The sequence below is a fragment of the Echinops telfairi genome, unplaced genomic scaffold, assembly GCF_000313985.2.
Source record: "Echinops telfairi isolate 266 unplaced genomic scaffold, ASM31398v2 ScPeMD7_4;HRSCAF=17, whole genome shotgun sequence".
NCBI classification, from domain to species: Eukaryota; Metazoa; Chordata; class Mammalia; order Afrosoricida; family Tenrecidae; genus Echinops; species Echinops telfairi.
Window position 1 is genome coordinate 51884667 of NW_022103900.1, and position 14772 is coordinate 51899438.

At 38.9% G+C, this 14772-nt stretch overlaps 1 protein-coding gene across 10 annotated transcripts in view; it reads right to left on the reverse strand.

The window, feature by feature from the left end:
• Positions 1-14772, reverse strand: part of R3HDM1 (R3H domain containing 1) — a 192284-nt gene that overhangs the window by 85045 nt on the left and 92467 nt on the right. For 7 of the 10 annotated variants that reach the window (XM_045299765.1, XM_045299788.1, XM_004703884.4 and 4 more), the window contains exons 4-7: positions 10313-10354; positions 9756-9845; positions 4740-4854; positions 3410-3488 (exon numbers count right to left, since the gene is read on the reverse strand). In XM_045299765.1, coding sequence (XP_045155700.1) covers positions 3410-3488; positions 4740-4854; positions 9756-9845; positions 10313-10354 — 326 coding nt within the window. Of the gene's footprint in view, positions 1-3409; positions 3489-4739; positions 4855-9755; positions 9846-10312; positions 10355-14772 lie in introns of those variants that run through there. The other 3 variants (XM_004703886.4, XM_045299778.1, XM_045299800.1) reach the window with 2 other exon arrangements.

Below are 14772 nucleotides of genomic sequence, written 5' to 3' on the forward strand. Positions count from 1 at the left end.
TGTGGTAATTATTGCAGCTATTAGTGTAGTCTTTAAAAATATTTTGGGAACAGACTGCAATGATGGACATATAATGCCCCCCACTCCCAGGGGGATGAACAACAGAACCATGGGTGAAGGGAGACAGCAGACTGTGTAAGATATGAAAATAATAAGTTATAATTTATCGGGGGTTCACAATGGTGGTATAGTGGTGGGAGGGGAAAAAGAGCTGATACCAAAGGGGTCAAGCAGAAAGAAAATGTTTTGAAAATGATGATGGCAACATATGTAAAATGTGTTTGATACAATTGATGTATGGATTGTTATAAGAGCTGTAAGAGCCCCCAATAAAATGATTTACTATATATCTCTATCTATCTATCTATCTATCTATCTATCTATCTATCTATCTATCTATCTATCAATCTTGCAAACAGATATCCTAGGTAATTCACTATTTAGCATATGAAGTTAAGTTTATTGGCCGGGCTTAGAACAAGATAAAAGATTTAATGAGGTAAAGAGACACTTTTTAAATGCAACGACCTAGAAAATAAAACTTGACTGAATTTTACTGCTACTCAAAGTAAATCGGCCTAACTTTTAGAACTCTCTGGGCGAAATTTATTCTAGAAAATTTTAGTGGATGAGAAATTTTGTACAATGTACAAATTAGTTGTGTGCTTCATCAAGAGGATACTGAGCCATTAATTGTGCAAATCTTATTTCTCACAAAATTTAACATTAGCTACGGCTACCTAATTCACAGTGACATTAGTTTTAACTTATTCTTTAGCAACTATGTGAATTATGCACCTATATATTTATTCAAGTGAAAATACATACACAGAAGGAATGACGGGTTGACATGTGGATGAATCTTGTAAACATTAAGCCAAATGGCAGAAACCAGTCACAGAAGAACATGTGGTATTTATACCAATTGTCCAGAAAGGCAAAGTAGATTAATGGTTGTCTAGGCATGAGGTGAGATGCCCTAGGGGCACAGTGATAAAGCTCTTGGCTGCTAATATAAAAGTCAGAGGTTCAAATCCACCAGGTGCTCTGTGCCACAAAGATGTGGTGGTCTATTTCTGGAAGATGTACAACCATGAAAACCCTATAGGGACAGTTGAATTCTATCCTATTTGGGTGGATGAGTCAGCATAACTTGTTGGCAACAGAGTTTAATTAATTAATTTATTTTTAAAGGCTGATGTGGAGAGGAGGGGGAGGCACGGGGCAGAGAAGTAATAGCTGCACAGTTGAAGTTTCTTTGAGGGACTGAAAATATTCTAAACCTGCCTGTGGTGATGGCTGCACACATCTGTGACTATCTTAAAACTCACTTTAAGAATGCACCTTCTATGAAAATAATAATCTATAACTTAGCAAGGTTTGTGAGGGAGGGCGGGCAGGGGAGGGTAGGGGAAGAAATGGAGAGCTGATATCAGGGGCTCAAGTGGGAAGAGAATGCTTTGAAAATGATGATGGCCCACTCAAGTGCTCCCTCAACGCAAGAATACTTTCTTCTATTAAATTGGCATTCCATGATGCTCATCTTCCCCACACAACTGCTGAAGACAAAGCGGTGAAGCAGTTGTGACAAAGCAAATGTAGTGAAGAAAGCTGATGGTGCCCGGCTATCAAAAGATATAGCGTCTGGGGTCTTAAAAGCTTGAAGGTAAACAAGCGGCCATCTAGCTCAGAAGCAACAAAGCCCACATGGAACATATCAACCTGTGTGATCACAAGGTGTCAAACGAATCACTGAAGACAAATGGGTGCATAAGCAAATGTGGCGAAGAAGACTGATGGTGCCCGGCTATCAAAAAGTGTAGCGTCTGGGGTCTTAAAGGCTTGAAGGTAATCAAGCGGCCATCAAGCTCAGAAGCAACAAAGCCTTTAGTACCTCACAACAGCCCCTTGCTGACCACTTTCTAACATGACCTGCCACAGGCCTTCCTGCGAGGCCAATGTGTACAGTACGTCTTTGACTAGAACACATCTTCTCTCACAGAACTGGGCTGTGGCACTGCTCTCTCTGAAATGCCCTTCTCAGGCTCCTCTGTGGGGCAGATCCTAGTCACAGCACTAGGAACTCAGCTCAGCAATGCCTATTCAATAAAGTCTCCCCAGGATTTCTGAAATGGAGACCGGAGCCCCATCTCTGTGTCTCCATGGCTCCTTGAAAGCCTCATTTTCTAAAGACCCTCTATCATGTTTATTTTTGTTTCCCTAGCACTCAGTCGGTGAAGATGTTAGGATCTCGGACAGGTCTTATTCATCTTTTTATCTAGAGTGTTTAGAAAAACGCTTGGTACATGAGGGCTGCTCTAAAAATACCTGTCCAATAGATCAAAGATGTCATCTTTCTCTTGGAAGCACCAAGGAAAACACTTGAAAGGGAGAAAGATTCGGAGTTGTACAGTGCTGCCTAACTTCTCCCTCATCTATGCCTTCGGCATCTGTTATAAGAATATTGCTTTTGTTCACGGAGGTTCTTCCTTTGGAGTTTAAGCTAAATGTAAAATGCAACACCAACATGGTATGAAATGCAGTACATTTTGAACGAAAATAAAAACCATATTGAGACAAAATTATACATGGGCTAATAAGCTTCACTGAGGCTGACAGAGAATTAACCATGTTACCTTCCATGTGCATATACCGACAGACATAGTTTCATTCTATTTCAATGCATGTCAACAGCAAGATATATACTAACTGGAAACCGAGCTCCAAGCTTGGAGTCTTCAGCTCCATGAAAATACTCATGGGATATTTTGTGAGTAAGCCCAGCATCTGCCAAAAAGTTTAAAACTACTTGTGAAGGACCCTGACCAAACGACAAAGGTCACAATTAGTTTGAATGACTAACTCAAACAGATACCTTAAAAATCTGAGTCAAAGATGTATGAACTCAGGAAGAACGGACAAAACTTTTGCATGAACTAAATTAAGACCTCTATAAAAAATTAATGCATGAAGTTCTTGTATGGTGGAATGCCTTACAAGGCATTCCAGGGAGCTTCGACAAATTCATGAATAAAACCATTAACTTTTAATTTCATTTAACCATGAACTTTTTGAAGTACCCTAATACATACACATATATAAAGTTTACCCCCCCCCTTTCTTCATGATTGATATTGATCTCAAAGAGCTTAAATACCTTTGTGATTCTGTATTTCCCATAGTTCCGAGAGACTATGATTTAGTTTATTTACAACGTGGTGACATGCATAACATACAAAACAAAACCCCAACTTATACATGTGCATAAAGTAGACCACAACTTAGTAGCCTTAAGAAACTAAAATGCTTCTGGTGCACTTCAAGTATTTGCAATCTTATTACTAATACTCTAATTCATAATTAAAAAAGACATATCAAAATTACGGTACTCTACAAATATGATTTTTACCTGGGATTGTTTTTTAATGTATTTACTAAAAATTCATGTAGATCTATGCCAGTAGAATCAGTGTATTCTTGACTGGAATCTAAAAAACAACACAAAAAGCCAGTATAAACAAATCCCTTTCCTTTTACATACGATGGGTGTCTTACATAAAACGAAATGCCCCACATTGAAAATAAGAACGGTCCAGGATGAAAAGGGCGTTGATGATGGACTTGGACGACCACACTTCTCTTCCTCTCATTAGGATGCATCAAAAAACACGCGTGTACACAGCGAGCTGCATTTTGCATGCACGGTAATTGAAGTCCCTCATCCCGACGTGCCAGTTAAGTTTTCTGAATTCTTATAAGAACTTCTTAAATATTTGTCGTATTGCACACTCAAAGATGTCTCCTTAAGTGAAAATTTCCAAAGACTTTGATAATTAACCACACTTTTGGCAAATCAAGACATTTCAGATATAAGTGGAGGCAAGAATTTGGAGGTAGACTAGAAATTTTAGTTCTGAAAGAATCATGTATTTAGATTTTTATCAGTTGTATCACTGAAGGCTTGCCTTAAAAGATGTATTTTCTTCCAAATACCTGTATTTATTTGTTCCCATTAAAACACAGTATACTATGCTCCTTATAATACTGGTCAACTGGGTTTATGAACTTTAAAAGCATTTAAAAAAATAATTATGTCTGATGCTAAGCGATGGTGAAGAAGCTCCAAAAATCAGTATCAAAGATAAACATCCCGGGCTTCTAAGAACATACTTATTCGACACTAACTATCTTGGCACCAGCTTTTTTGTCTCATAAGGAATTAAAGAGTAATAATATTTCTAGTAAGGAACTTTTGTGGTGCTACATGGTTTGCATTTGGGTATTAGCTGAATTCAGTTACGTACCCAGCAACTTTGTGGAAGAAAAGACCCGATGAAGCATTTCCTTAAGGATCATAGACAAGCAAACCTGGATCAACTCAACTCGCTAACACATGGGGTTGCTAACAAGGACAACAACAGATACTTTTAGTGGGTTGACAAATTTTAGTGATGACAGCATGTCAATATGAAACAGATCAATAAGATCTGTTACTTTCCTCAGCAATTCTGGTACGTTATGCCGTTTTTTTTTTTTTTAATGAAGCATTTTATTGTTGTTCAGAGCTGTGTTAGGGCATTTTGTCCAGATGACTACTTATCAATCATCTCTTCAGTCCACTCTGTGCCATTTTTAATATAGCTGTATGACATGTAATGAATTATTCAAGGAGCAAAGATCGAAATTATCACAAATGAATCTAGAATTGTATTTCTGAAACACAGAAATAAAGTGCAAACCTCTTGATAACATTTTTCTGGGTAACTTATCACTGGCTTTTTCTTTTTCCGCTTCATCTTTTGAGGGCTTCTCCTCTTTTTCAAATGATTGTGTTAAGTGAATCTGGATTTTCTCCTGTTGAAAAGCACAATCAGTTAGTCAATGAAAAGGTAAAGGGATGCACCCATTATCGCAGATTTATGTTCTTCAAGTAACACAAGTGTGTGCAGAGGTAGAAAAGGGATACAATGAGATCTCACCCAGGTAATTTCTTTAAATTAGGAGACAACTTAAAAATAATCTCACTGCTCGTTTCAACGTTAAAACTGGTGTTTGCAGTTGAACCCCCATCTGTCAAAACCTATCCTCAGACTAACTTGAGAGGAAAGACATGTCTTCTGTAATCGCTTAAATATACCTGCTTGTAACGCCCTGTAGGACCAGAGCCAACACTGTGGCCGACTTTCTGTGCTGGAGCCGGCACAGCCCTGCAGAAGCAGCACCACCACCATCCATCACACAGTAACAGAAACATGAGGGCCAGGTCAATGGGTGAAAATGCTTTTGAGTCTCCATCGTATTTCTCCATGACCTTACCAGATAAAATTCTAAGTACAAACAACTCTCAAAGGCAAACACGCACGATGCTGCTTCCTAGTTGATGTTGACAAGCCACAGTTGCTCCTTCCATGGTTTTAGAGAGGTTTCAAACAAGACCGTTTTCCTTCCGGATTCACAATGTTTAGTCATAAAGTAAGCTCAATTCTATAAATTGAAAATAAGAACTAATCCTGAAGTTTACTTAATTTTTAAATGCCATTACACGTCTATCCTCAAATTGGTGGAAATGGATTCATAAAGTCTGAAAGGGTAATAATTGTGCAAGTCTATTTATACTCTGTTATACTGGAAGCTAGAATAGCCAGACCTTTTCTACTACCGATAAACGTGCAGTGTATTTTTAGACTACATTACACTGATGTTCTCCAGTGATCAAAAGCAATCCACCAGACATTTACTTAGCTTTTCTGGGTGGTGGACGATGGGGTGGGAAAAGGGGGAGGGGGGGACAGACCAGAACCAAAGGGGATGTCAATGTCAGGACTTGCAAGCTTATCATAGCAGAATTTCACTAGACATTTTCCCCACTACATGGTTCTTTTAAAAATGATTTTTGGCAGAATTTAAAATAATTGCCCCCCTGCTACCAGCTATTTTCATTCTGCTTTCCATTCCATCTCAGCTAAAAGTGTGCGTAGAATATAAGGCAAGAGCCCATTTTCGTCATTCTTTTCAAAACCATAAAGGGGATTGAAAAAAAGGAATCCCAGAAATACCTTCCATGGGTAGACTATTTAGGCGCTTTCCTGACTTGTGGCTTATATTCCAGTTGCTCACAGACAATTCTTTGGTAACCAGCTGGGGCAAAGAGGTTCAGATTGTGTCTCCTCTTTGACCTTTGCTGTTAGGCAGTTCTGACGCCTACTTCAAGTCTAAATTATACCCCCTGAAGTCCTCAAGCCCACACTTACCTCTTTTTCTAATAAAAGTGGCAGACATTTAAATTCTAGATATTCATCTATGCTCCACGCAGCTTTCAACAGTGTAATCTTTACGGCAGCAGGCTGCCACGCCTCTCTCCTGTGGAGGCTCCTAGGCCTGAACCAAGGACCTTTGTCTTCACAGACAAGTGCTCTAACTGCTGTGCCACCACGGGCCCCTCCTCTATCTTAAGATGAACTGTTTTTCAAAGACTCCGTGGGCCTTGTTTCCAGGAGTGAGAAATGGAGAAAGAGTTTCAATGTCTGCATCCTGAGACTGAGCTCTCCTGGGCTGGGACAAGAGCAGCTCTCCACAGGAGGCTCGGATTCTTTCCCTCTTCACTGTCATTGACAGAGCCATTATTGAGGTCACTTCCCTCTCCCAAGCTCTCATCAGATACAAGCCACATCTCTCTTTTAATTGCCTTTCACCCTCTTGAATAATGAGTTTTATTCCAGATTAATTCCACAAAAAGCAGATTCTGAAGCAGACAAATTAGTTGGAAAATGTCTTTACCCTCAAGGATTAGATACCAGTCCATTTCATGAGAAACAATTTATTTTCCCATTTCCTATTGAGGTGCAATTTAGTTATTAACTCATGGCTTCAGAAAAGCTTTTCTACTAAAAAGATTATCTTTTGTTTTGAGGCATAAAATAGGTTATTATACAAAAACTGTTGTATCGAAGAAAAACTCTTTGAGAAAGTATTGAGTGGAAGAGAATTCTATCCTAATAGCTTATTAATTAACCATGTAGCTCAACTATTAGACTGGAAACAATTATTACCACTGATCAATAATATACAAATTTATAATATACAACGTAAACTCCTGATGGTATCAGAGCATTTGTTCTCATCTTAAGTCCCCACTTGCCAAATTTGTGCAGTGCCTTAGCTAACATTTTTTTCAGGTAACATACACTGCATAAAATTAAAGATCATGTTATAGTTTTCTTATAAAAGAACCCACACTTTTATGGCATAAACCATCCTAAGAGTCTTCTCCTTTACTGTTTTCCCGATCAAACTACTATTTTATAAGGATAAGACAGTGGAGCATTTTTGGCCCACAAAAAACCCCAAAACAACTTGAAATTTCAAAACACACTGCATTGTCCACTGCTCACTCTTGGTTAGGCATATTCTTTATTCAGGTTTATAAAAAAACCAATGTTACCGAATTTTTCTTATAGTTTATCATAATTCTACAACCTCATCCACAATCACACAAAGGTTAAAGGCAAGCATGTGAAAACATCCCAGGCAATAGTATTTGTGCACCAGCTCCAATTCTATTTCTGCTTTTTGCCACCGAAGGTCCATTATAGTTAAACCATCTGTTTTTATAGAATAAGTACATATAGAAATTGTATATACAATTTATATGCAAGTATAGATATATATTAAATTGACATTGTATATCTACATGGCCACCATACATCTACAGAGGTAAACATTTCAGGGGGGAAGGGGAGGGGGAGTTCAAATAAATTTTGAACTGTATGTTTCTGGTACTGGAACAAATGTAAAAGGAAATAGGTTATTTTGGTAATCTCTTTTAAAACTTTGTCTGCTTGCCTTTTGGAAACAACAATTACCTTAAATCTGTGATCAGCACCTTGAGGATCTACAGCAGGCTTCTAATACAGAGTAAGGTATAATAGTTTTCGCCTGAATCACCAAGTCTGTAATCAACATTATTAAACCAAACCAAACCGCCGTCATGGAGTCGATGAGAACTCATAGTAACACAACAGGACAAAGAAGAATTGCTCCCCAGGGCTTCTGAAGCCATCCATCTTTCCGAAAGTAGCATGCCTCATCCTCTACTGCAGAACGGATGGTGGTTTGAACAGTCAGCTGCTCAGTTAGCAGGCCAAAGCTTAACCCACTGCACTACCAGGGTGCCTTTGATATGCCTGGGGAGGGAGGGGGGGAGGGGAGAAGAAGTTGTGTAACAAGTCCTGGCCTCCCCCACTCTCCCCTATTGAAAATTATACCTTATTAAATCAGTCATAAAGATGTCTCCAGTTTTTGGAAATATATAGTTACAATATTAGGGCATTTTAGGAAGGCCCAAATTTTCCTAAAGTAAGCCACTGATAGCCAAAGTTATGATATTTTCAATAAATCTTAGAGGTGGTGGGCGGGGGTACAATATTTATGTATAAAATGTTTAGATGTGGCATGGGACAAAGATCAAGCCATAAAAAGGGTTTTTTTCTTTAAATCATTTTATTGGGGGCTCATACAACTCTTATCACAATCCATCCATCCATCCATTGTGTCAAGCACATTTGTACATTTGTTGCCATCATCATTCTCAAAACATTTGCTTTCTACTTGAGCCCTTGGTATCAACTCATTTTTTGCCCTCCCTCATGAACCCTTGACAACTGTCACCACTGGTCCTGAAGGGTTCATCTGTCCTGGATTCCCTGTGTTTCCAGTTCCTATCTGTACCAGTGTACATCCTCTGGTCTAGCTGGATTTGTAAGGTAGAATTGGGATCATGAGAGTGGGGAGGAGGAAGCATTTAAGAAATAGAGGAAAGTTGTATGTTTGATCATTGCACACTACCCCGACTGTCTCGTCTCCTCCCCACGACCCTTCTGTAAGGGGATGTCCATTTGTCTACAGATGGCCCTCATTCTCAATAATATGATTTTTTGTTCTTTGATGCCTGATACCTGATCCCTTCGACACCTCATAATCACACAGGCTGGTGTGCTTCTTCCATGTGGGGTTTGTTTTTTCTCAGCTAGATGGCCACTTGTTTACCTTTAAGCCTTTAAGACCCCAGATGCTATATCTTTTGATAGCTGGGCACCATCAGCTTTCTTCACCACATTTGCTTATTATGCACCCGCTTTGTTGGGAAGGTGAGCATCACTGAATGTCAGTTTAATAGAACAAAATGTTCTTGCATTGAGGGAGTACTTGAGTGGAAGCCCAATGTCCATCTCATAACAGAGTTTTAACAGAAAAGTAAGTATGTAGAGGTACATTATTTAAAAGATGACAACAGGGCAAACTAAACTGCTTGCTTGAGTCTCTCAGTTCTAAATTTTACAACATTAGACAGGAGTTAGCTGTGTTAGTAACAGATTCCTACGTTAAAGCTCAAAGAACAAATTTCACCACAATTTCATTCTCAGGTATTACTTTAATATTGAGTACCTTTTCAATAATAATTTGCAATTATCTTGAAGTCACACTTTCAGTGAGTTACATGAGTCCTAGATTTTTCTAGAAGAGAAGGCATTGTTCAAAGCCTTAGACAAAATGCAACAATGGTTTTCAAACGTTTCCTCTGTTTCTCGAGACGGCAAGTATTATCAGTTTTCACTCAGTAAAAACAAAACAAACAACACACACACAATCACACACCTTTGACTGAACCTAGCTGAGAATTATTTTTCAGGAAACAGGTTATTCTACCATGTTTTTAAAAAATCTTCTTTTAATTTGCCTTTATTTTATTTCTTTACCTGGTTTTCCTGGGATATCTCTGCTGCAGGCTGTGGTGGAGACTCTTCACATACTGCAAGGCTCCGAACTAGCTTTAACTTTGAGCTTGACTAAAGAGAAGTATTTAAAATTAACACTACATTTCACAAATCTAGGGCACATCCAAAAGCCTCTACAGAGTTTCTTAATAAAAAGCTCTTGTCACATAGAAAAGTGGATGAGATGTGCAAGTTCAAGATAACATCCAACACCACTGAAGTCCTTTGTTAAGGGGCAAAACAAACACTTGAAGTTCTGCAAATTAAGGCAACAGTAAGAATGGGAATAATTCTGATTTCCAAACCCAAGGAACGATGAGAGCGCACTTTTCTCTATAGATAATGACCGTCAAAGGCACGAAGCAATGCACAAAGCAACTATGCAAGACAAAAACCCCAAACAAAACAAAATAAGCTTTCTGCCCCAAACAAAATATGACAAAACTAAACCGAATGCAGTGCTATATGAAAACACGGATTCAGCGAGCATGAAGGAAGACCCTTGTTGGCATGCCAGCATACCAAGACATGTACTATACCTTTGACCTTTTTCCTGTCTGTCCAAATGACTGCAATGGCCGCTGAATACACAAGAAAAATGTACATTAAATTTTATACTGACAGAGTATGTGTCTTAATGCATAAACCTAAGCCACAGAGATACTAACTTGGCATAGAATATAGGAGAAGAAATCAACATGGGTTTCAGTACAATGGCATGTGTTCCTCCCATAAGCATACTTGCACAACATCTTCTAAAGCCGTTCGGTGGGTTGGGGCTTTCTTTTATGTCAACCAATGGCCACGATTACTGTGGGAATTGAGCTAAATGGAATGTCCACTGTAACTTTTGAGATAGTAGCACAGTAAAATATACTTCCTCAGTTTTTACAACACACTAGGTTAAGCCAATCTTAGGACTAAAACTTCTAAACAGCTGAGGAATTTTAAGTAGCTGGACTGAGAAAGTTCTACACTTTGTACACAGAATTTTGTACACACTGAGTCTATTTGGCCTCCACCACCAGTTAATTCATCATTGTTGGAATCCTGTACACCAGGTCTTGGGTACGGCAGTGAAGCAGCAATGACAAAAATGTCAGAGGACCACTATGAACGTGTAACATGGTAGACAGGTCACCAGTCCTATGATTGGGAGCCCGCTGAGATCTATTGGCTCTAGACAGTGATACCAGGATATGGCTTGAGAAAAACCCTGAAACGTCTGTGAATCGGAGCCAGATGGGCTTTTAATCACTATATCCTGCCGCCTCCCATCCCCTTCTAATCCCCATCTCCAAACCCTAAACAGTGCAAGGTACTTATCATTTATACTCATTACAATCAGGGAGCCAATTTAGTACCAAATAAACACAGACATTAGAACCTATACTGGTACTTCACTTAAGGATGAAAAAATGCCATCATTTTATTCCAACACACCCCGAAAGCCTTCTTGATAGTGCCAACAGACACAAGTGACTATGCCACCCAAAGCTCCTTGCCAAATATTTCGAGTTCAAAATTCCTGACAAGAAGCACTATATTCTTGGGATTTTGACCCTGCGCTACCTGAACTTACCAGAGGCGGGGGAGGATGGATGGATGGGGACCAAACACACACCAACCCCCCCCCCCCACCCCCACCCCCCAAGGAACGTGGCTTTCCATTTCACATGCAGAAGAAAATGGTGTGTGTGCAGGTGATAGGAGGGCTAAGTATGGCATGCTAGTACTGTCTTCTGTCTACTCATCCTAATTTGTTCAAAAGGATTAGCAACTGTCTGTAAATAATTTTTCTAAAAATAGAAATAAGAGAAAGGATGCACCAAGGGCTCAGGACTTAGAAGGAAATAAATGTGGAAAAAAACAGCACATGACTACATGAGTCCAAGGAGAAGGAATCTGTGACTTTACTCTCATCTTTTGCTTAAATGTCTTACAAGTCTAGGTATCTTTAAAAGAGAGGAGCAAAGCAACACGATTAGTATGCAAAAGAGTTGGATTTAAATGTTTCGTTTTGCTTTGTTATTAGCAGGTGACCTTGGCCACATTAGTTCAGTGTCCTTTTATCTGCATACCACTTCATACTATTTACACTAATACACACATTTCTTCAAGAGATTCAAGGTATGAGTACATCTTGTAAACTTGGAAGCATTACATAAATATAATAGATTATCAGGCTAGGACCCTAGATGCCAGAAGACCGGTATGGGTTACTAGTCATGACTTATAATGTTGCTTACTTAACAGTTTAGATCCTTAAATAATTTTTTAAGTCTCTACATTGGGTATAATATATGCTGTCCCAATAATGCTTTTGAATATCCAAAGAGCATATGTGTGTACTATCTCAGTTTAAATTGATATGGAATTTGTAAAGCTTAAGACTCAGAAAAGTAATTTCATTTGATTACATTTAATTAATATTTTCTGAGTCCCTGCTACACACCAGACACTGTGCCAGGCACTAGGGCTATAAAGATACATTTCTTGGTCTCCAGGGTCCAAGGGTGCAGGATCAATGGCACTTAATGGCCTAACAGGATCCAGAGCATTCAGTGCTCTTTACACCCCCAATGTTGTTGAGTGGGTTCTGACTCCCGTTGAATCCTAAGGAGAGAAGAATTGCTCCCTAGGGTTTCCAAGTTTGCAAGTCTTTAGAGAAGCAGACTGATTCCCTTCCCTCTCAGAGTGGCCACTGGGTTTGATTTGCCAACCTTGTAGGCCCAGTACTTAATTCGTGGTGCCAACAGGGCTCCTTGCACTTTGCATTACACTTACAAAAAGCTACTTATGGTAGGCAAAGTCCTCCGATGGATTCATAAGACTGCTATCGCCTGGTTATTTAAGAAAATAAATACGAATCTAGATAATTCTGTGAAGGGAGCTTACTGCTGCAATTTAAACCTCAAAGCAGTTGGTCACTGAACAGAGATTATCTGAGTGGACCAGAACTAATCAGGTAAGGCCTTCAAAAAAAAAAAGAACTTCCTCTGGCTGGAAGCAGAAGGGCAAGCCAGAGAGATTCAAAACACTAGCACTCAGTATGTTACTGGTGGCTTTGAGGATGGAGGGGCCATAGAGAAGAAATGTCTGTAAGCTCTCGTTTCAGGGAATGGCTCATGCACGACAGACAGCAGTAAGCCGCTGACCTACTGCTGCAAGGAATTGAGTTTTGCTAACAACCAGTAGGAGTCCAGAGGATAATTTCCCCGCAGAGTCACTAGGTGGGGACCCAGCCCTCCAGCCGCCTTGCTTTTAGCTTTATGAAACCCTATGCAGATAACCCAGCAGGGAGCAACAGACCTTCTGATACACAGAACCGTGAGCTGTCAAATGGGTGTCATTTCAAACCCCAAAATTCATGGTCCTTGGTCACTACGCAGGTAGCCTATAATGCATTACATGATATATAACGGTAGAAAATTTGTCACACAATCATATACACACATACATAACAACAAGAAAGCAGAGAATGTAGGTTCTTTTTATTAAAAGAAGTAAGCTGTATTTCTTAATTTTGGTTGCCCTATTTAACTTTAAGAAGGTATTCTCAAAATCTCGGATATACTTACTTGAAAGACTATCATCTAGAGCAAGCGTCCTAAAACTATGGCCCGTGGGCCACATGCGGCTCCCCAGGTGGTTTTGCCCCATTTGTTTTTTCACTTCAAAAGAAGATATGTGCAGTGTGCATATGAACTTGTTCATATATATTTTTTAAACTATAGTATGGCCCTCCAACGGGTCTGAGGGACAGTGAACTGGCCCCCTGTTTAAAAAGCTTGAGGACCCCCGATCCAGAGCATAGAAGTTCCTTTAATGGAACTTCATTGCTGCAATAAAAATTTAGCAGTTTGCTTAACAGACCTTTACTGACTGAGAAATATACTCATTAAATGATAATTTAGAAGGTGTAGGGTCAAAGCCACCCATTTATAGTTTGCATTGTTTGAAACAGTATTATCAAAATTGAGGTATACTGCAGTAAAACAAACAAGTAACTCAGAAATTTTAGTAATAAGATTTTAGAAAAATAAATTATACTGCTTTTGATCAATTGCAAGGGCAAAGAAAAACAAAACAAATTGTGGCTCACAATTTCAGTCTTTTAGCTTTTATTTTATCATTGTCCCAAACCAAAGAGTTTCACTTAGTAACAAAATAAAGAAGTAACTGTAATCTATTAAGTCAATTTAAAATAGTAGAGATTTTGTTTTCCAGTGTTTCTTTTCTTACCATAAAGCTGACATTTTCAGTACTCGTCTTTGTCTATTTGTGTCCTGCTAAGGACACTCGAGATTTGCTTAAAGGTTCTTTAATGCACAAAGGAAAACATTAAAGTACTGAAATGATTAATCATGAGATAGATGCTTCTATGTATTTCTAAGAAAGAACAATTATCTTCTTGAGTTATAGTGTATATTAACAAAAATAACTGTCAATTTAATAATTTCTCAAGAAGTAATTATATTTATGGAAAAAGTTCATTTTTCATTTTAAATTCATAATTGTTATGAACAAAATAAAGTGTAGTGGGTTGAGACGTTTCAACTAATGCTTCTAATATGCCCTACAGAGCCTACCAGGCTTACTGGCAATTATTTGGGAAAAGATAGTAAAGCTGTTAGAAGACTAACAGGTCAAAAACAAGGTCAAAAACAAAACAAAGCTTCCAAACTCACTAACATCAAGTAGATTCTGACTCATAGCGGACCCTTTAAGACAGGGCAGAACTGCCCCTGTGGGTTTCCGAGGTTGGAACTCTTTCGGGGAGTAGAAAGCCTCATCTTTTTCCTGGGGAGCATGATGGTATTTTCAAACTACTGACCTTGCAGTTAGCAAGCCAACGTGTAACCTCTATGCCACTAGGGCTCCTCACCTAAAGGTCAAAAGCAATAAAAACAACATAGGTCAGGCTGCTAATTTCCATCAAAACAGCAAGAGACAACACAATTTCTAAGTTAGGAGAGCTGGCTTTTAAAAATCAATC